Source organism: Vicugna pacos, chromosome 31 (assembly GCF_048564905.1).
Source record: "Vicugna pacos chromosome 31, VicPac4, whole genome shotgun sequence".
NCBI classification, from domain to species: Eukaryota; Metazoa; Chordata; class Mammalia; order Artiodactyla; family Camelidae; genus Vicugna; species Vicugna pacos.
The window spans coordinates 16,438,690-16,460,275 of NC_133017.1; the positions used below are offsets into that span (position 1 = coordinate 16,438,690).

The following is a 21,586-nucleotide window of genomic DNA, read 5'->3' on the forward strand; positions in this document are numbered from 1 at the left end:
GCCTCCTCCTCAATGGTGTCTTTTTTCTTTAGCAAAGATGATGATCTGCAGGCCTTTCAGAGTGAGATTAAATTGACCCTTAGTGTTTCTATACAAAACCTAACACCGCGTGATCACTGTATGTCAGGCACCATGCGGTCACAGAGGAAGGCCTCAGTGTGGGCAGAATGGGAGTTTTGGAAACAAATAGTTATGAATCAATGCAATAATGCTTCTAAGTTGTGAAGACGGCTTATACAGAATAGGTGAGAGCAGAGAAGGGCTGACTGTCCAGAGGAAAAGGAAGGATTCTGCAGAGGATGCTTGATGAGTTTTGTTCTGAGCAGGAGTCTGTCCACCGAGAAGTTAGGTGAGAACAATTCAGGCATGGGGACAGCCTGTGCCAAAGCATGGAGGTGTTTGGAAAGTGACCCAGCTGTCCTGTGTGGAGGGCAGTATGCATGGATGTTGAGACAGGGAACAAAAGGTGGCCAGAGGTAGGAAGGTGATGGCCTTAGGTACCCACATCTTGCTGGATATTGTGCTCCTGTACTTTTTCTGGGTCTGCCTTGAATACTTTTTCTTGAACCTTTACCTCTGTGAAGAGCATCCCTTTCTTTGAGATCCTAGACCTACTCTTTCCAGAAGTTCTTAGCTGACTTCGTTCTCATGTTTCATATTCCACAGTGCTTGGGTGAGTAGCTTGAACGTTATCTACAATTTGCCGACAGTCTTTAGTAATTTCTTAGATGTTTGTCTTGTGTATAGTTGAGTAATTAGTAGCATGGGCTTTGCATTCACCTGCATCTGGATCCAGATCCTCTACCTGTTACCTATTATGCAAGTTTCCTATGCTTTCTAGGCCACATTTGTACAGAGTGGATGATAATGTTACATAGTATCTCAGCGGGCTATTGTGAAGTTACACTGGGGTGATACACCGGAGGTCTTAGAACATTTATTGGCACATAGTCAGTGCTCAGGAAGTGTTAGCTCTTGTTGTCTCCTCCCTCAGAGTTTCTTGAGGATTTTTGTGGTGTTTCTCAAGAGCCAAAGTGAACGGATTACAACCTCTGAAGGTGATTCCTTTTCAATGAAAGACTATTTGAAAGAACCTAGTTACTTTGCTGAAGTACTGATTGTTAATTCACTGTCTGCTATGTGTCCTAATGTAATAACGTTGCTTTACTCAAGAGATAATATACACTATCTTAAAGAAAAAAGGGAAACATGAAAGGAGAAAAATTGATAGAATATTATTCTTGAGATCAGAACTAAGTCAAATATTCTATATCTGCTTTATATACAGTTTTGTAGTAATAAGTGAAGTTTTTGGTGGTTGATCCTTAGGGTGCTATAAAATTCCAAATCATTAGAAAATAATAAGTTACATAAAATAAGACTGACTTACAACCTTGCTATCAACAAGTATTCTTTTTCATTGCAATATTTATGTTTTTTTGAAGAGCTTTTTGAGATAGAATCAATCATCAGCTATTCTTAATATTTTTTTGGTTGGTGTCATTAAGTACTTGATATGCTCTAGGTTTTTGGCAGGTGCCCTTTACTAGTTTCATTAGTTCCTTGGTTGTAAGAGGTTTATTTATTTTTTAATCATGAATGAGTATTTAATTTTATTGAATCATTCTTCATGTTATTTTAATAGTTTACTGAAATGATTGCTTTTTTTTTCCTCTTTAGTCTCTCATTGTGGTAAAGGGCATGAATCTTTTCAATATTTAAACAGCATAACAGCCCTGGCACAGCCCAATTTTAGGTTTTTAAATCACTCAGATTCAGTCTGTTGTCTTTATTTTTGTTTCTCTATATTTGTCTTTATTCCTGATTGAGATTGGTCTGTAGTTTTCTTTCCTGCAGTTAACATTTACTGAATTTCTGCTCTTTGTACCACATTCTATGATCTGACAAGTAGATTGTTTGTATTTATTTGACTCTGCATTCTTTGTGGTAGTAGACATCCCACAGTGTACCCATTTGAATGATGTGATCTTTTACCACATTGTGAAAGTTCTTACTAGTTGAGATTTTAAATTTTGGTTTAAAATTCTTCTGGGATCAAGTCTGTTTGTTCCATTTATTTGAGATCTTTGTTGAATTCAGTATATATTTTTATGGAGCATAGTTGAATTCTTTTAAAAACAGGTTATTGTTTAAAAACCATTTCTTTTGATTTTAATGAACAGAAGCCGTCAAACATTAAAAGTCAGAGAGCACAGTGTGTTGGGACCCTATGTCGATGGACTTTCTAAATTGGCTGTCACAAGCTACAAGGTAACAGCATCCTTTATGTAAACTACTAAAATTCATTGTAGTAAATTTTTTTGTTGTTAAATTTGTGATTTTTTAAAAATTAAAATAAATTTATGATAGTGTCACTTAAGAAGTCACTTTACAAAAAGTCTTTATTATAAAGCTGTATATGGCTGCTAGATCTGTTTAATTTTGAGAGAAGGTATACATATTTGCAAGGCATATCTATTCATTTATTGTGAGACACATTTTTTCCATATTTTATGATCTCTAAAACTGTGATATTCCTTACAATTGTATTTTAAAATGATAAATAGCCGTGTTTTTTCTTACCTAGTATTACATAAAATGATGATGTTGCTTATGATTTTGTTAATTTAATGATAGGAGATAAAATGAGTTGAGTAGTTGGAAATTCAAAGCCTGTTTCTAATTTGAGATAATCACTCACTGGCCTCTAGTTATGGTTCTCTTCATTTTCAAACGTCGTAGTTCTGCTTTGTGTAAGCCATTGGGCTTTCCTCATTGGGAAAGTGGAGGTGGGTGAGCTGTGACGTAATGTACGGCACATTGAAGTAAGAGTCAGAGGATGCTGATCTGGTGACTCCTCTATGACTCTGGATCATTAACTCTATCTCACCAAGCCTAATTTTTGTCCTAATTTTTGAAATGGAAATTAGCTATATTGTTTTGACTGTCTTTTGAGGTAGATTCATTAATTCCTTTGTTCATTAATCAAATTCTGTTATTTGGTCAATGATACTTAATTTAGTAAACGTTAGTTACTTCATTTAGTAAGCATTTATTGAACACCTGTCTATGCCAGACATTGTGCTGAGTGCTGAAGAAATAAGAAATGAATGAGATGGCCTATTCTCTAAAGATGCTTACAGATGTTAACAAAGATATTATAAAACAACGTAATTTTAAGTGCAGTGAGAGATGCATATTCGGGATTCATGGTAGTTTGGAAGAGGAGTACCTAACTTAAACGGATGTGTAGGTATTTGGGGAGGGTGGGATTCAGGAAGGCTTCTTGGAGGAGATCAAGTGAGATAATGCGTGTGAAAAGTCTTGGAAACCTCCGGGGAATCATATACATGTTAGGTATTGTTATTTTAATAATGATTGAGAGTTTATTTATGCAACAGTGGAGGGAGATCAAGATTTTCTTGAGAGCTCAGAGGAGATTGGGAAGTATAAAAAGCCATTTTGTTAAAAAAAAATAAAAAGGCTCAATAAAGAGTTTATGGAAGAGACAACAGACTAAAGACCAATGAATGTTTAGATGATTACAGACCAGTGAATAAATGTAGGCTAAATAGGATAAAGCTTTTACATTAAGTGTCAGTGTTGTTAGATTTAATGGATCTAAAATGGACTTGGAATAAATTGAGAAAATTGTGAATTTTACTTTTTTTTTTTCCATTTTGGTGCCTACTTATACCTCTTTTTTGAGATGTTTACTTTGAAGCTTTTTATTTATCACGTTGAATTCTTCCCTTAAATATAAACATTCTTCTTTTTCGTTTATATAGCAAAATGGAATCCTGCGGTTTTCAAAGTTTTTCATATATGTGTCAATTAAGATTATATTTAGCTGCATATAACAGAAAAGCATAACAGGACTTAAGTTCTTTAGAATATGAATTACCTGTTTTGTTCATTATGTATCCTCAGTATCTTAAAATGTACCTGGCTTATAGTAGGTGCTTTCAGTTTATATTAGAGTGAACAAATGGGGGGGCTAGTATGGCGGCTCCAAAGATGCTGTCAGGACCGTCCCACTCTCCCCAGAGAGCCAGCTCTGTAGTGGTGCCCTTGTTCTCATAGCTGAGGATGGCCCTTAGAACCAAGATGTGGTGGTCTGCCTACTCCCTTTAAGGTGAATTCCAAGGTGACTTTTTGTCTTGCTCACTGAGACTTAGTCATATGTCCAGACTGGTTGCTGGGGCATCTGGGAAATGTAGTCTCTTAGTTCCACTGCAGTGTGCTCAGCTTTACCAGGAAGAGGGGGAGATAAAAGGAGGCAACTAGTGGACTCACTATCTGTATTGTTCCTCATTAAAATCCTTGTAAGGTAGAGGATGTTATAGCTTTGTTGTTGTTTATGAAACTAAATTCCAGATTGCTTAAGTAACTGTTTTAGAGTTATAACATTAAAAATAAATGAAGATCTCATGATAACTTTTGAGTGTATCAGGCTCTCTCTTTTTTAGCTATAATGGCAACAAAGTGGTAAATCTGTACAGAAGATTAGTCTCTTGATGTTCTGATTTTCTAAAAACAGATCTGGTAAAGATCTATACACCGATGTGGTGATACAGTGCTAGAAGGGGTTGCAGATTATTGTTGTTTGCTGTTTATGCATATAGTCTAATTTGATTTAGCAATTAACTTCTGTTGCTGTAATTAAAGAAACAAAGCTTTTTTCAAATTTCTAGATGAGGGTTGGCATGGCGTGTTTGTCCATCTTGTGGGACTCAGCATGTAGCTTCCGAACTTGTCTAATTTCAGAGCTGCCACTTGATCTGCACCCACTGCAAATAATGTATTGAGTTTTCAGGGATGGTATTGGCTCTTGTACTCTGTGGGGCTTAATGGTCACTGAAAAAACAGAATGTAAACTGCAAACGTGGTTGACTAAGTAGTGGAACTTGGAATGCACTTCGTAGCATAGGAGAGTTTTAATGGTTATTAGGTGATGAAACTTGTGTCTCTGACTTGTTTCCACTTAGGATATTGAGTCTCTGATGTCTGAGGGTAACAAGTCTCGTACCGTCGCTGCCACCAACATGAACGAGGAGAGCAGCCGATCCCACGCAGTCTTCAAAATCACCCTCACACATACTTTATACGACGTGAGGTCTGGGGTAGGTGCTGAGATGCGTGGCCTTTTTAAAAAAATTTCTCAAGTGAATCGTGGTTTATCTTACTCCCTTCAAGTATTATATGACTTAAAGTCCTAGTGAGACATGTCTGTCAGTTAGGGCTCAGGACAAGACACAGAAGCCACTCTAGGTAAGCAGAAAGGGATTTAGTGGAGGGAACTGGGCAATTATGAAGCTGTTGGAGTACCTTCAGAGGAGTGGGTTCTAGACCTGTAGGAATAACGTTCAGGATGGCACAGATCTCATCCACTGAGGGTGGTCCTCCCTCTGAGGCCACTCCCAAAGCTGTGGCCCAGGACACAGGGGTCAATGAGGCTGCCTCTTAGTGCCCTGGGAGCTGGGGAATGTGAGCGGGGACCCTGTTTCAGGAAAACTCATATGTCTACAATCCTGCTTGCCAGCAGAAAAAAAGCCAGAATGGCCCAGGGGGATGGATGACCTCTGCTTGGTTTCTGCTTTCTAAATCTTAATAAGGTGTATCTGACTGACAGAGCCGGTCACACCCTAAGTCTGAGAAATGGAGGTTTTAGTTCTCCACCCTCTCCAACTTTAAGAAGTTGAAACAGGTTATATAAACAGATGGCCCACGGTCTCTGCCACAGCGCTTTTTGAGCTTTAAACTCTCATGGCAGACTGTGTAGGCTAATAGTCCCCTAGCTGGTTTAGTGGAGTTTCTTTCAAAGTGTTACCTTCTGCTAAATAGCTAAGTGTTAGAAGGTGTAAGTTACACTGGGGAAGTTGTACTGTAAGATTGCCTGATTTGTAGAATAATTTTTGAGTATTTCTTGAGAAGCTTATGAAGCGTCAACAGAGCCAGAGATGTATGCACTTCTACCAGAGTGAAAACTTCTGTATCGACTGATACATTTGTGTTTTCCCTCTTATTTTTTCTGTGAACTTTTGCATTTTTTATTACTACCCTCCAGCGAATCAGTTTCAAATACCAGAAGCTAAAATGATCACCCTGGCAAAGAGCTATATTTTGGCAAGATTTTTCATTTGCTGAAAGAATATTTGTCTTCTTTTACCATCCCAGCAAGATTAGTGTAATGACAAAAAGTTCTTTGTTTCCTGTTTCCTTTTCAGCATAAAACAAAAAACATACTGACATTTTTTTAACCAAAAGTACTTTTGATTTGGGGAGCTGAATATCTTTTTGTTAGCCACATGTTTATTTATGGAAACAAATATAAATGTGTATTTTAAAGGGAAGTTTTAAAAAATGATCCAGTTATAGATTTTGGCATTGCTTTCCCACACTTCTTATATTGCTGCTAAAGTATTAAATATCTGTTCTGTGTGTGATTTGATAATGGAACATTTTGGCTAAAGGAAAATGTCATAATAACTAGAAAAATATTTAAGTTTAATACCTGAAATTGTGAAACAAGGGAATTATATGAATAATATGAAATTGTAGAAAGTGTTGAGTTTTTGAGGGATCCTTCTGTTGTATAAAAGACAGATTTTTTTAATATCATAAGACATGCAAATATTTACCCTTAGGATGATTGGTAAATATACATGAAATTTGAAGCACAGTTTCATATGTTAAAATTTGTACCTTATAAATTTTATCTACTCTTCTATGAAAATTTTGTTGGGTTCCCTTCAAAATGTACCATTTTGAGGGCACTGTTCTCTGAGGTGACTTTCTGTCTGCATTAGTACTTGTGTACGTGTGTGTGTGTATCTGCTGCGGGACTGGACAGTTTTCTTACTCTATTCTGTAGCATCACAAATGAATTTTAAAATGACAGTAAACACTGTTTAAGAGAGGACTTGGACAATACACACTTTGGGTGGAGCGTGTCACTGAACTCTTAACCGGCACCTGTCGGTCTCCCTCCTAGACCTCTGGAGAGAAAGTGGGCAAACTGAGCTTGGTGGACTTGGCCGGCAGCGAGCGAGCCACGAAGACGGGGGCGGCGGGGGACCGGCTGAAGGAAGGGAGCAACATCAACAAGTAGGTGCCTCCCTGGCCTGCCAGTCGGGCGGGGGCGCTGCGGCCCCTGAGGGAGGGGGATTCTGGAGCCACCGGGGCTGTAAAGAGTAAATAGTTGAGAATGTTTTTCATCCATGTATTTGAAGGGCCCGAGCCTGTTTTATGTTGTATTGAGATGTCTGTGGAGCTGAGACGCACAGCCTCGGTCAGGTCACAGGTTTCTCTAGGGCAGCCCCGTTGAGGTTTGGGGCCAGGGAATTCTCTGTCCCAGGGAGCAGTCCTGTGCCTTGCAGGCTGTCTAGCGGCATCTCTGGCCTCTCCCCACTAGGTGGCAGCAGTGCCTGCCACCTCCCTTCCCAAACCCCAGTGGTGACCACCCAGATTATCTCCAGACATTGCCAGATGCTCCCTGTGGGGACACAGCCACCTTCCAGGGGAAAACCACTGGTCTAAGCTGTAGAAAAGACAAAGACAGAGTATCAGGGTCCAGCTATGGATCTGGGCGTGGGTGTCACTGTCTGAACAAACCATGGCACATGTGCTAGCCACGTCGGGCTTTCCCTTCTATGACTGCCGTGGTGCTCGTTTATGCCAAGAAGCTAGGGCTTTATAAAGTCCTTTTTGTACACCGAGTCCTTCGTATGGTTATATTTTCATATTTTAAGCTAAATTTAGCTTCTGTGGGCAGGAGTCTTTTCTATCCCTGTGGCTCCAGGAAGGACACACAGCATGATCATTTAGAGATTATGGAGCACCATCCTCTAGACGCTGTGCTATTACATATTGAGATATGTGTGTGTGTGTGTGTGTGTGTGTGTGTACGAAAGCTTTTGCTTTGTACTTGTTTTAGTTAATTGTATTGTGTTTCTTGCTTCCTTTCTTAAAGATATGTGTGTTTGCGTCATTATCTTGACCTAATGGTTTATAGCTTACATTTTTATTTTCAAAAATGAAAAACAAAATTCAGCTAAGCAGTTCTATAGCTTAGCGTAAAGGGATACCAGCTTTTAAAGTGTCTGTGTGTTTAGCCCGAGCAGCACAATGCTGACAGCATGCTTTCTCGTGCTGGTACAAAGGCATCTTGATGTTCAATCTGTGTGCTAAACTGTGACATTTGATCTTCTCAGGTTTTTCTGATTATTACGATTTGTTGCACCATGCAGGTCCCTCACAACCCTCGGTCTGGTTATCTCAGCCCTAGCGGATCAGGGTGCTGGCAAAAACAAGAATAAATTTGTTCCATATCGTGACTCAGTTCTCACTTGGCTGCTCAAAGTAAGTTTTTTTTCCCCTTCTTCCTGGAATGCTCTTGGCGGTTGGTAAAAAGAAAGAATAAAAAGTAGTCTGTCAATTTCTCCCAACTGTCATTTCCTATGTCAGTGTTCAGATTTATAATCATTAGATTCTTATATGATAATCATAATTTTAATGGATTAAACACAGGCTTCTTCCTGATTCACCGGAACCTGGAGGCAGTGAGCGTTCTGGGTACGCTGAATCGCACAGTTGTCCCTGAGACTTTAGGGACTTGAACGAGGACCTAGTGCTAATCTGAGAGCCGAGTGAGTGATAGGAAAGGAGTTTCCACCGTCCTCCAGACCCGGCCGGACTGCTGCATCCTTCTCACAGGCGCCTTTTGTTTGACTGACATTTTGGACCTTGTTTTTCTGTTTTAAGACTACTCATGATTTTAATTTGCCTTCAGCTTCTTAAAGGTGTTTAAGGATACAGAACAGAGTGCACAGTCATTCACTGGTTAATTGGTTCAGTAGAATGAGAGAAATGGCAATTAGAAAGAAAAAAACTGAAATGCTGTGAGGAGAATGTAGAGAAATGCCTGACACTCCTTGCCCTGTAATTACTCAGAGTCTAGGAAGGGAGAGAAGATATGCGCACAGAATATTCTAACACAAGTTGGTGATTCCATGAGAGACAAGGAAATGAGGAAGAGGGAGACTATTTCCAGGTTTCTTCCAGTCTTTGAGGTTCCCTCCTTTGGTCTTGAGAGCTGGAGTGGTGAGCTGGGGATTGGACTGGAAATTAGAGGATATAAAATCTACTGATAGTTTATCTCCTTATAAAGTTGTCAACCTAGAACAAAATATTTTACCTAATACTCATTAAAATATTCTTTAATGGAGAAACAATTTTATGAGCCCTGTTTAGTTTTGTGATGGCGTATTTTCTCATTGATCAAGAATTTGTCAGATCCCTCCTACTCACTGTGTTAGGGATTGAGAATAAAAAGATGAGTTAAGTGCAGGCAGCTTGGTAGAGGACACTGCTTTCGAGTCATCCCCTGACACGTTTAGAGAGCTGTGTTTATATGGAGAGTAGGGTTTTCTCCTAGTTCCTGCACCCTCTCAAAGGGTTATTAGAGTTCCGCTTTATCTTCTAAAACTCTGCACACCGTTTGAACATGCTTTATTAAGTGAAATTTGCCACAGTAGAAAATCAGGTAGATTACTTCCTTTGGCTAAAATGCAATAAATGTAGAAATTTAAAACAAAAGGATAAACAAAATTCGGTAATTAAAAATCACTTGTAAATAACTCTTTAATTAAAGGCATACATATTACAAAACATTTCATTACCAAGGAAATAATTGTACTGGCCTCCATGTGTCAATAATTAATCTTGAAAATGTGTCAATAATTAATCTTGAAATCTCATTTGATTTCAAAAGAAATCTCGATAAGATACTTACTTCTCCCTAAAACTTTCCACAGAAATATTATCTGATCATTCATGATTATTTCTAGATGTGCCTGATTTAAGAGACAGAATATTCATTGTCCTGTTGTTTCAGTGTTGTACTTAAGTCCATTTAAACCAACAGTAAGCAATATGTTTTGTTAAGTGACATAGTTAAAATGACCTAGGTTAATTATTGAGTGTCCGTGCCATAGGCTGCAGGCCAGGAGAACTTGGTTCAGGAGAATCAGGTACCATGCAAAGTGTTTCACGTGCATTATCTCATTTACTCTTTGGAAGACAAATGGTGGTTTTCCCATTTTACAGATGTGGCAGTGGACGCAGAACTCAAACAATAGAATCAAGATTGGAACCCAGGGCTGACTTTGCTTCCCATCCTCTGTTCCCTCAGCTCTGTTTTTCTTATCAAAGTTTTCTTTTCATTAGAGAGAGAAGCACCTGGGAGGGGAGGGTATGGGTCAAGCCGTAGAGCGCAATCTTAGCATGCACAAGGCCTGGGGTTCAATCCCCAGTACCTCCTCTAAAAGTAAACAAGTAACTAAACAAACCTAATTACCACTGTCCTGCCCCAAAGAAGAAACAGAAGCACCTTACTTTCACTAAGTGTGATAGAAATTGTTGAATATACTTGAAATTGAAGAACAAAACTAAACACTTTTTTTAAAAGCTCACTATCTTCTGTTTAGTAAAGTTAGGCTATAATTGTAACTTCTGGGTGTTAATTCTTAGGATTAAGAAATGACTAGTTTCCTTGGATTTTGTCATATTTTTCTTAAAAACTACATGACCTTTTATCATGTTTGACTTTTGAAGCAAGAACGAAAGTAGGGGCGTTTTTGTAAGACATTCTGGAGTTTAAACAGTTTTCCCCAAAGCCTTTTGGAATCCGTTGATATGCAAATCATTCTCCTCTGAAGTGTCTTTTATGTTGATTTTTCCTTCTTTATTTCTTAATTCGTCTAACTCTCCCTGATCCTTGTTTGACTTGGATCGAACTTTCATCGAACTCATAAAATTGCTCATCCTTTATAAGAGCTGAATTTCTTTTTAAAGTTGTATTTTGCATTGTAATTGTGTTATAATTTTGTTGTACTCTTGATGTTTATAACGTCCGAGAGTGAGAGACTGGCCACGCTTGATTTGATGGGGATAGACGCGAGTGCTCTCCTCCTTGACGTTATCTGCTCTAGCTGAGTGAGGAGGGCGCTGACTTCTCGGACTCTGCTCTTGCTCTGCTGGGAACATTCTTCCTCCCCTCCTCAATCTCTCTTCCTACTTCCTTCCGCCATCCCCTTTACCTGGGTGATGCTTATTCATCTGGAGGTGTCAAATGTCACTTTCCTTGGGAGTCTTTGCTAACCTTTCAAGGCTGGGCTTTCTGCTTTTTCTCTGTTTTCCCAGACCACAGTGTATTTATCTCTACTTTAGTTCTCATCGTATAGTATTTGCTCACCAGGATCACCCTCTAGATGGTAAGCTTCGTGAACTGTTGAATGAATGAATAATTTCAGCTCTGCTCTGAACTAGCATTATGACCTTTGGTAAGTCTGCCAATCTTCCTGGGTCTCAATTTCTTGTCGGTAAAATGAAATAATTTGATTAGATGAGTTCAAAGAGTTCTTTCAGCTTCAAAACATTCCAACTTGCAAAATTAAATTTCTTTCCTATGTCCATTTAATTTGCAGTTGCCGCATTCGAACCGAAGCTCATCTGATTTGCCTAATTAAACAATTAAAGAGCAGACAAGAAGCATTCTACTTTCTCTTGAATGAGCGCCAGGCCTTTTGTTACTCTTTCCTTTTGGCTAATGGCACGAGGCCATTTTTGAATATAAGCGTATTGTTGCTAATGCACAAGGGCTTTGAAAATAGCAAGTATTTGTTGTTTGCCAGGTTTCCTTTTCTCAGCACAAATTGAAGCACAATGTGCGTGCTCTTCTCCTTTGGTCGTTATTGTTGCAACTCCCCCTTTTACCCACTAGCAGTTGCTGTTCGTGTGGGCTCACAGAATGCGGTGGTTCTGGAAGGGCCGCGCTCCACCACGATGCTGCGGGGGGACTCAATTCCACCCTGAGGTGTAACTCATGTGGCCTTGAATAACATTTGAATTTCATTAACACGCATGGGACTCTTCCGGACATTCTTCTGGAGGTTGGCAGACCTGGGCACCAGCAGCATAGGATCGGTGTCTGGATGTGAAGAGTGTAGCGAGCAGTCCTCCAGGCTCTGCAGAGTCACTTTTGCTTCCTGAAGCCGAAATTGCTTACATTTCCTTCCTTTTCATGCGTTAAAGTGTGTTTCCTTGAAAGAATTGTCCTACCTCTGTTTTCTGTGGAAAACCAGCTTTTCAGTAATGCGTGAATAAGCGGACATACTGTTTGCAATTGTATTAAACTGTTGGCAGTACCTAGGGAATTATTCTGTTTCGGGCACAAGGACAGAATCATTTGGAAAGGTGTCCTGTCTGAACTCTCTGTGTTGCCAAGTGTTACTGTGTTACTGTGGGTAGCTCTCCGGGAGTGGAAATCATCTTAGACTGGAAGGCAGAATACAGCTGGGCTAGAATATTTTCAGCTGACTAGACCTGGCTCTTAGGCAGGGCACTTAACCTCCTTTGTCCAGGACAAACCTCTGGCTTTTCATCAGTAAAATGGGGAGACTAATAATCCGGTTCACAAGAGGCTGAGGACTACGTAGTCTATGCACAAAGTTGTGTAGATCACGGATTGTTCAAACAAATTTTAGATATATTGATACTGGAAGAACTTTATATCTTCAAAAGTAAGAACTTTACGTTATTTATATATTTTGTAAGATGAATAAGGTTAATGCTGCCAAAGGTAGAGTTGGCTTTCTTGCGATCTCCTGGATTCTTCATTACTGACCTGTTCAAGTATTCTCTCTAATCTTGTGAATCCATAATTCAGTGACACTCTACTAGTGAAAGGAGGTATTGAATCTGTTCCTGAGTAATTCTCATCCTGGGATGACATATTAGTGTATTAGTAGTTATCTGTAGCTATATAACAGATTACCCTGAAGACTTGACAGCTGGGAACAACCATCACTTGTCACCTCACAGCTTCTCTGGGTCAGGATCCCAGGTGCAGCCATGTGGCTGTGGGTGGGGTCTCTCATGTGGCTGCAACCCAAGTGTCACCTGGGGCTGCAGGCCTCACCAGGCCGCTGGGGTTGCATCTGCTCACCTAAGTGCTTGTTGGCCGGCATCAGAAGATGTGTGTCCAAACTCACTCCTGTGGTCTCTTCCTAGGGCCATGCCCCCCCATGGCAGTGGGATCCCTCACAGTGAGAGAAAACACCCACACCAGAAGCCAGTCTTTTATAAGCTAATCCCAGGCGTGATGTGCTGCAACTTATGCTGTATTCGCTCCCTTAGAGATGGAGCAGCAAGTCCCACCCACCCTCAAGGGAAGGGAAGGACGCAGGGGGATGAGCTGGGGGCCAGACTGAGGCCGTCTCCGTGGCAGGATTTCACCCCGCATTTGTGTGCTGTGGTCTGGCCCCTTTGCATGGAGTAGACTGGAGTTCCCAAGTGTCACTTGGTAATTCTGAGTTACATCTAGTTGTTTTTAATATTCTTGAGTGAAAGTAGCTTATTGAATTGGTTGGAGCCTGTTCCATAGCGCACTTCACTGTACTTAGCAGTTCTAGGATAGTGGAGAGAGATGTCTTTTTCTCAGCACCCCGTCTCCAGTTTAGAAGCAGTTGTATAGAACACGAAGCTTGTTTCAGTGGTTTTTAAAGTGCTGTCAGAGGGAATGAGATGAAGTGCCTTCAGTGTATCTTCTGTTTTTTAAGACTGTAATTGTACTTTGTTTTAAAAAACTTACAAGGTGCTTGATAGCTTATAACAGCACCACTTTCTGGGCCATGACTTAGGCTTCACAGAGACTCCAGGTGTATCGCTTTATGGAGTGGATTGTAGGTAATCACTCTTTGATCAGATACTATTACGATTGTTCAGGAAGATTTTGTAGGCATTTAAGAAAGCATTTTTATTTTGAGCAGTCTGCTGACTGATGGTATCATGTTGCCTGTTAAAAGAGTACAAATTGACTTAGAATTAATTTTTATTAAACTGGAATTAATGTAGGCTTCATTGTATTTCCCTGTTCTTTCTCAAAACCCAAAACTCCCTTTTGCAGAAAAGTAGCTTTCTAAGAAGACAGAACTTGGGACTGGGGGAGTTGGCATATCTGTATTTTAGTCCTAGCTTTGTCCTTAAATTTGTGTTTGACCTGGGGACATTACCTCACCATTTCTCACTGCAACGTTCCCATATGTTTTCTTCCAACTTTAAAGGATGTTCAATTTCTTTTCTCCTCTAGGACAGTCTTGGGGGTAACAGCAAGACTGCCATGGTAGCTACTGTGAGTCCGGCAGCCGACAACTATGATGAAACCCTTTCAACCCTGCGGTATGCAGATCGCGCCAAGCACATTGTGAACCATGCGGTGGTGAACGAGGATCCCAACGCACGGATTATCCGGGATCTCCGCGAAGAAGTAGAAAAGCTGCGTGAGCAGCTGACCAAAGCAGAGGTTAGGGCACAGGCCTGTTTCGTGGGTCTGAGGGAATCCAGTAAAGCTGGGACTTGGATTTTCTTCCCTCGGGGCTGTCAGGGATGAGTACTCTACTTAGAATTTTTGAATTTCCTGTAGGAAGAGAGATTTGGGATGAGTAGCAAAGGAAAACAGATAAATTGTCATAGCTGAAATTTAGATCGTTGTCACAGGTGTTAAAGGATGGCCTTTGAGGAGAGAATAAAGGGAACTGAGAAAATGTTTCTTTCCACACTATAGGCAGCAGGCAAGAGGGAAGAGGTGTAATAGAATAAGGGGGAGAGAGAGAAAGACGCATGAAACAAAAATAGATACAACTTCATATTAGTGCAGAAAATGGAGGGTGGGCACAGACTAATTGGAAGAGGAATCAAATGGATTTTTGTTGTATCATGTGTTCACAGGTTGAAGTCAGAACAGAAATCTTAAGAAGGTCTTCCACACCATAATAATCTTGTTTTTCCATGTTGTGGATTTATTATGTTCATAGGAAAGAATAGTTGATAACAGAAGTAGCTGTCTATTTAATGGTGCTCTGTGTCCACCATCCTTTGTACATTCTATGATGTGTGATATTTGTTTTCCATTATTGAATTTGAAACCTACACCATTCCAACCACAAATCAAATGCTTATCTTTTTATCAAAAGAGGAATAAAATGTCAGATTCAGAATCCCTAGTTTAATTAGCATTTTTATTCCCATTTCCCAGCACTGTGGAACTGTTTCCTGGGCCTGGGACCATAGCCTCTTCCTCCTCATGACCTGTTTTCTAGCAGTAAATCGATAAATTACATGGTCAAAACAATGACCTTGATTGTATTTTTGCCTGTTGAATCTTACCCTGTTTTTGCAGGAGTAATTTTGCAGTTCGTTAAGATTCTTTGAAGTTTTGTTTCTGTCTTCCTGGTGTTAACAACACCATCCAGTTTGCAGCATGTGCAAATTTAATCTGCACATACCCAGTCATCAGTGAAGACTCAAATGAATCATGTGTAAGAGTTTAGATGCATTGGGATTTAAAAAATAAGCTCTTGATAGCTGGAACTTTTTCCCTCCCTAAATGTAATTAGATTTCACAATAGGAATAGGTTAGCAAAAAAGGAAAAAAGTTAAGCATTTCAATCCTGCTGGGTAACTGGATGAGTCTCTGGGACCCGTGCAGTCTGGATGCAGTGGGTCAGTGGCAGTCCTTGTCGTGTCTTGGGCAGATCAGAGACCTCAGTAAGCTGAGAGGAGGCAGATTGTTCCTCTTGACCTTCTGAATTTAGCTAATTCTTTTTTCAGGGCATTGTGCAGACATTTCATGAAATAAACATTTTGCTCGTAGGCAATGCAATCTCCAGAGCTGAAAGACCGGCTAGAAGAATCAGAGAAGCTCATCCAGGAGATGACTGTGACCTGGGAGGAGAAATTGAGGAAAACCGAGGAGATCGCTCAGGTTGGTGTTTCCTGCTTAAGGAGAGAATCCTTGCGGCAGTTTGTGCAGTGCAGCTCACGCGTGTTTCTGGTTCCTTTTTGAGTTTTATTTAGCTTTGAAAATGACAAATCTAGCACCAATAATATTTAAATCCAGGAGTTTATACAGCGTTAATTTGAAGGTATCATTAAAATTAATTGATTGTTCATTATGTAAGAAATATTTTTGTTAGGATTGTATAGTTTTTAAATGAAATAACTACTTTGTAGCCTCTGGCTCTGAACGCCTGATTCTGTTACGTGCTTTGCAGACCTGAGGAACTTAACCAACTACAAAATTATTAGCACTTGGTACTTAGGCTGTGAGCTTCTGGCTTCAGTATGACAACTTAGTAAAATAACAGGAAATACCTAAATCTGAGGTGACTGCCTCTCATTTTCAGACCACTTAATACAGACAGAGTTGTGAAATCTTAGAGTGGGAACACTGGCATTTGGAGACAATCCAAAAATGTCCAATTTCTACTTCGTAAAAGACTTACTCTATGGCTTTCCTGTTAGATGGCTGTTCAGCCTCTGTTTTAGAAATATGTATTGCATATTGTAATCTGGAGCTCAGTAACCTGTCGAGCAGTCTTCTCATGATTGGACAACTCTGATAGTGGCTATTTAATTGAAATCTTTTATTGTTTCATTTCTACTCTTTGGCCTTAGTTTGTTCTTCCAAAGCCAGGAGAATAAGTGTACCACTTGGATGCGGTAACTAATAGTAATAATAATATCCATACTAACTGAATACACTTACATGTTACGATCACTTTTAAATAGAATATTTTATTTAATCCTCCCAAGTCCTCCCAACAGCCCTGCGAGATGGGGACTGTTACTGCCCAGATACTTGAAGTCACCCCTGCCTCTTCCCCTCCTTTTCTGAAGTTAAAAATCTCTATAGTGTTTTCAACTGTTCCTTGTGTGAGCGAATAGACAGAACCTGCCACTTCTGTCACCCAGTAGATTCCATCGTTAAATATGCTGTCTGGAAGCAATCGATACGTCTGATGTTGTAGGGCAATACTGCTACTGTGTAGCATAAAGTGGATGTTAGATTTATATTAGTGCAGACTAGGATTTGAGTCCATTTTTAAACATTTTTTTTGTCACAGTCCTTTTCAAAACAGATGAAAAGAAGAGTATAGTCAGTCCGCAGATACCCATCACCTGATTCCATTAAAGATCAACGTATGACTGGTCTTATCGATATCCCAGCACTGGGTTACTTCAAACATATTCCTCAAAGAGCAAAGAATACGTCAGTGTATAAACTTTATTTCTCATTACGTATTTTACTTTCTGTTTTTCATAAACTAAAGTCATTCTGATAATTGTCCAATTTGGAATGAACTTGTGTGAGCATTTTTGAGCTACTCTGGAAGTAAAACGTTGGCTTTGAAGTCCTGCTGTACCTGGCCCGCTCTGCGCTGACACAAAGCGGGGGAGGCCCAAGTGAGGCTGCAGGGCTGGTGAAGCTTGTCGGTTGCATCTTTCCTTCCCCGACTCCCTCTTTGATGTTATCCAGCACCTTATCTTTCCAAGCCCCAGGCTTCAGTGCTGCTGGGCTTTCTTCCCCTCTCTCACTGGAAGACGCTTGGTCTGGTGGTCATTGACCAACTTGCAATACAGACTGACATTCCCTAAAGTGTATTTCTGGCACCATAGCCACAAATTGTTAACAAGTCTTTTGGGGGATAAAGGGTACTTGGTCAGATAACTTTCGAGAAATCTGGGTGAACTAAGTTAAGGGGATTTCTTTTTTGAAGAACTTCTTTATGTCATTCTTGGGGGTCTGTTCCAAGTCAGCCAGACTCCCCATAAGTCCTCTGTGTTCTGTGGCATCTCCCTCTAGTATGCCAGCCCCCGAGATTGTCTGTGCCAGTGAGAGCCTGTGACCTTTTAATCATGTTAAACTTTACTATTCAGTTTCTCCTGTATACTTTTATTACCTGATGAATTTGTTCCCAAGAAAAAGGTCATATCTTTTAGTTTCTGAAAGCATATGCTTAATAATATTTTTGAGTAAACAGTCAGAACTCAAGTCGACTAATTTCCAAGCCCAGTGCCATATCTGTGATACCACAGTGTCTCTTACTTTCTTCTTTTATGTTCTTAGTAAGAAACGTACACTTAAGTGAGATAGACCAGGGATTGGCAGACTAAGTCCTTGGGCCAAACCCCATCTTGCCATTTCTCTTCATAAGCAGTTTTATTGGAATGTGCCACGCTCATTGGTTTTTGTGTTATTTATGGCTTCAGCAGCAGACTTGAAGAGCTGTGACAGGCACCATCGGACCCAGACGGCTGTACTGTTTACTGTTTGGTTCACTTTTTCTGTAAGATGTCAGTTTTTGATATCAGAAACAGTATTTAGTGATATCATTAAGCATAACTATATTTCATCATGCAATACTTTTTTATTCTTTGAACTGATTCCTAGATGTTGCAAACTTTTATAATTTTTTAGACAATTAAAAACTAAATTTTTTTTGGTGGCAGCTGCAACAACGAATTGACAGTTTTCCAATATTATGCCCTTTGGTATAGACAAAAATTTTGTGGTGTTTTTATCTTTATAAACTCTCAAGTGACAGGAAGGTGCTTAAGGAAGTAGGGTAAAACAATAGCTTACTCTCACTGCTAACCAGGAGTTTACATTCCTGCCTTTGGCATAGATTTGCTCAGTGACCTGTATTCAGTTAACATTTGTTCCATATTCTGTCATCAATATTTAGGAAAAGTCAGAAGTTTACTATTGGGGAGTGTGGGAGTAGGTGGAAATAAGCTTAGTAAGTTTGGCCGTTATAGGGGTTTGGATGTCAAACCAAGATTCTTAGATCTCACCAGCAGGAACTAGAAAGAATTTATTAATTTATCTGTTAAAACATTTACTATATGCCATATGCTACGTAAGTACATCCTGGCCGTTTTATGTACATTATCTCAATTGAGTCTCATCTTTTCCCTCTGAGCGGCTTTCCCCTTGTTAAGTCATATTTTCTTTTTCAGGCTTGACTTTATCTCTGTATGAATTAAAATTTTGCCACGAATTAAAATTTTGATAGTGACCAAATTTCTTCTAAATCTTTTAATTATTTCCCAGTGAGCATTAAGGGTCATGGTAAATGTATAAGTAGAAGAAATTGTTGTATTTCAAATGTCATATTTACTTATAGAAAATACAGAAAGAATATTGTGAAGGAAATTTACCTGATCCAATCATCCAAAGAAAACTACCATTACTACCTTTGCGGTTTCTTTCAGGTTTTCCCAGTGCATGGATGGTTGTACTAGTTACACTCTGCATTTTTCATTTTAACATTAGTTCATGAACATCTACCCATGTCATTTTTAGTTTATTAAAAAAAATACTTTTGTAGAGAAATGTTTCTTATTCCTGGAATAACTCTTCAATTACACCAGTATCTCTAAAGGAGCCTTTGCTCAGACGGGACTACACAGGATATATTAGAATTGCTTTCCTCATTTGAAGAACATGGTTCTTTTTCAAGGATAATAATTTCTTAGAATTATGTGCTGAAAACTCTAATGTCTAGTGCTAACCTATTCAGAATTTCTGAAAGAACCCAGTAGTGTTTCTTCGTCTGAAGAGAGGCTTGATTCAAAGAGTCACAACCAAAATATCCCCTTCCCTACGTTTGTAATGGTATGCTTCTAGGTGAGATCGACTGGGTTGCAGTGGCTGAGTGAGTTAGGACAGCATGCCTAGAAATAGCAAATTCTAAGGCTGCAGTTTAATTATTCTGCAAATTTACTGCATAGCTCTAGTTAAGTAACTTAGTCTGTCTTGTCTTTCCTCAGAATCAAAGGTCCTTGGTGACTTTTTACTATTTGCTATTTATACACAGTCAGAGAACCCCTGTTCTGCCCCAATTCATACACCTTCGTCATAGAGCCTAGATTGCAGGGTTCATATGACTCTCCCTGTGTGGACACGTTCATATGTTGTGTGGTTTCAGAGACAGGTAGGCACAAAAAGGAAAGGTTCATGCTCTTACGAAAATGGTGCTTGAATGAATATACAGATTTTATTTTGATAAATTCACAGGACTGATGATTTGAGTGATCCTGTGTGTGTGCACGGTGCTAGGTGCTAGGAATACACAGTGGATAGATAGGGTCCATGCCCTAACGGAGAAGTAAATGGTCACGTGAACAGTTACCAGGCGTGAAGACAGGTATGCTCCAGATAGAAGGAGTAGGTGTAAAATCCCTTAGGCTAGAGAGCATTCCTGACACCTTCAGGAGCCTGGAAGATGTTCCATGTAGCTGTAGTACAGGATTTGAGGGTAGGAGTGTCAAGATGCCATGATGGAGAGTAAACAGGCCAGACTGAAGGGACTTTGAGGGAGTTTGGCCTTTATCTTGGCTGAGTGTCAAGCAGCAGAGTGTATTAAGAACTTGGCTCTTTAGAAAAATCACAGTTGTGAAAAAAACGCTTACATTTGCTTATTTGTATAGAATTAAGTGAGAAAGATGAATTCAGGATGTTAGATATTTTCAGGAATGAAAATTGAGACCTCAATAGTACACTTGGTTGCTATTTTTAATGGCTTTATTTTTGAAATTAAAAAAGTTTTAGTTAACAGAACAACATTATATTATTTAGAAGGAGAACGAATACAGTAATCTGTATAATACCATATCCTAAGATAACATATTTGAGTTATAAGGTTGTTTAATAATTACTCTAAGACTTTGTATATCTTGCCACTGTGGAATTAATAATTGTTTACTGCATTTGCAGGAGCGACAGAAACAGCTTGAGAGTCTTGGAATATCTCTTCAGTCTTCGGGAATTAAAGTTGGGGATGATAAATGTTTCCTTGTTAACCTGAATGCTGATCCTGCTCTGAATGAACTCCTGGTTTACTACTTAAAGGTGAAGTAACAGGCTTTGCTACTATTTCCAGTTTCCTGCCATGAAATAGAACAGTATTTCAGAGTATTATTTCACACTTGGAAAACCAGGCATATTCAGAAATAATGAGTTAGCAAGTTGTTTTTATTTGAGTAAGCTGAAGTGTAGAAGAACTTGAATTTCTGGGATCAGTTTCTCTTTTTAAGTCTTTGAGTGACGTCATTCAACTGAGTAAATATAAAAACTGACATTCTGATATTATTTTCAGCAAATGAAGTAGCTTAGCTTCTATCATTTTACGTGATAAAAAACCAGGGAGTTAAGCAGGTAACTTTAAAGGTTGAAGAATGAGTTTTAAACTAAATGATTCATTGGTAGACTAAAGCTGTTGTTATTTTTGTGTGAAGCATACCTTTTTGTGAGTGGTTTCTTAGCTTACAAGAGGATATATTTAAAGAAAGTTACGTTCTTAGGACCACTTGGTTTGAAACGTGTGTTTCCAGTAACTCTTAGGAACATTAAAATTTTTGGATTTTCAACTTAAAAGAGTGTAACTGGGTCGGGGGAGGGGGAATTGGATGAAGGCAGCCCAAAGGTACAAACTTGCAGTTATAAGATAACTGAATACTAGGGATATAATGTACAACATGATAAATACTGTTAACACTGCTGGGTGTTATATATAAATGTTGTCAAGAGAGTATATTCTAAGAGGTCTCATCACATGGAAAAATTTTTTTTCCTATTTTTTTAATATTATATCTGTATGAGACTAATCTTTTGTGTTCATTATTTCATGACACATACAAGTCAAATAACTGTGTACCTTAAACGTACACAGTGCAGTATGTC

At 39.3% G+C, this 21,586-nt stretch overlaps 1 protein-coding gene across 2 annotated transcripts in view; it reads left to right on the plus strand.

Moving 5' to 3' along the window:
• KIF13B (kinesin family member 13B) overlaps positions 1-21,586 on the plus strand; it is a 165,529-nt gene that overhangs the window by 62,362 nt on the left and 81,581 nt on the right. For both annotated transcript variants that reach the window (XM_072952758.1, XM_072952759.1), the window contains exons 7-13: positions 2,184-2,271; positions 4,989-5,123; positions 6,995-7,107; positions 8,250-8,361; positions 14,150-14,362; positions 15,713-15,823; positions 20,621-20,755. In XM_072952758.1, coding sequence (XP_072808859.1) covers positions 2,184-2,271; positions 4,989-5,123; positions 6,995-7,107; positions 8,250-8,361; positions 14,150-14,362; positions 15,713-15,823; positions 20,621-20,755 — 907 coding nt within the window. The remainder of the gene's footprint in view (positions 1-2,183; positions 2,272-4,988; positions 5,124-6,994; positions 7,108-8,249; positions 8,362-14,149; positions 14,363-15,712; positions 15,824-20,620; positions 20,756-21,586) is intronic.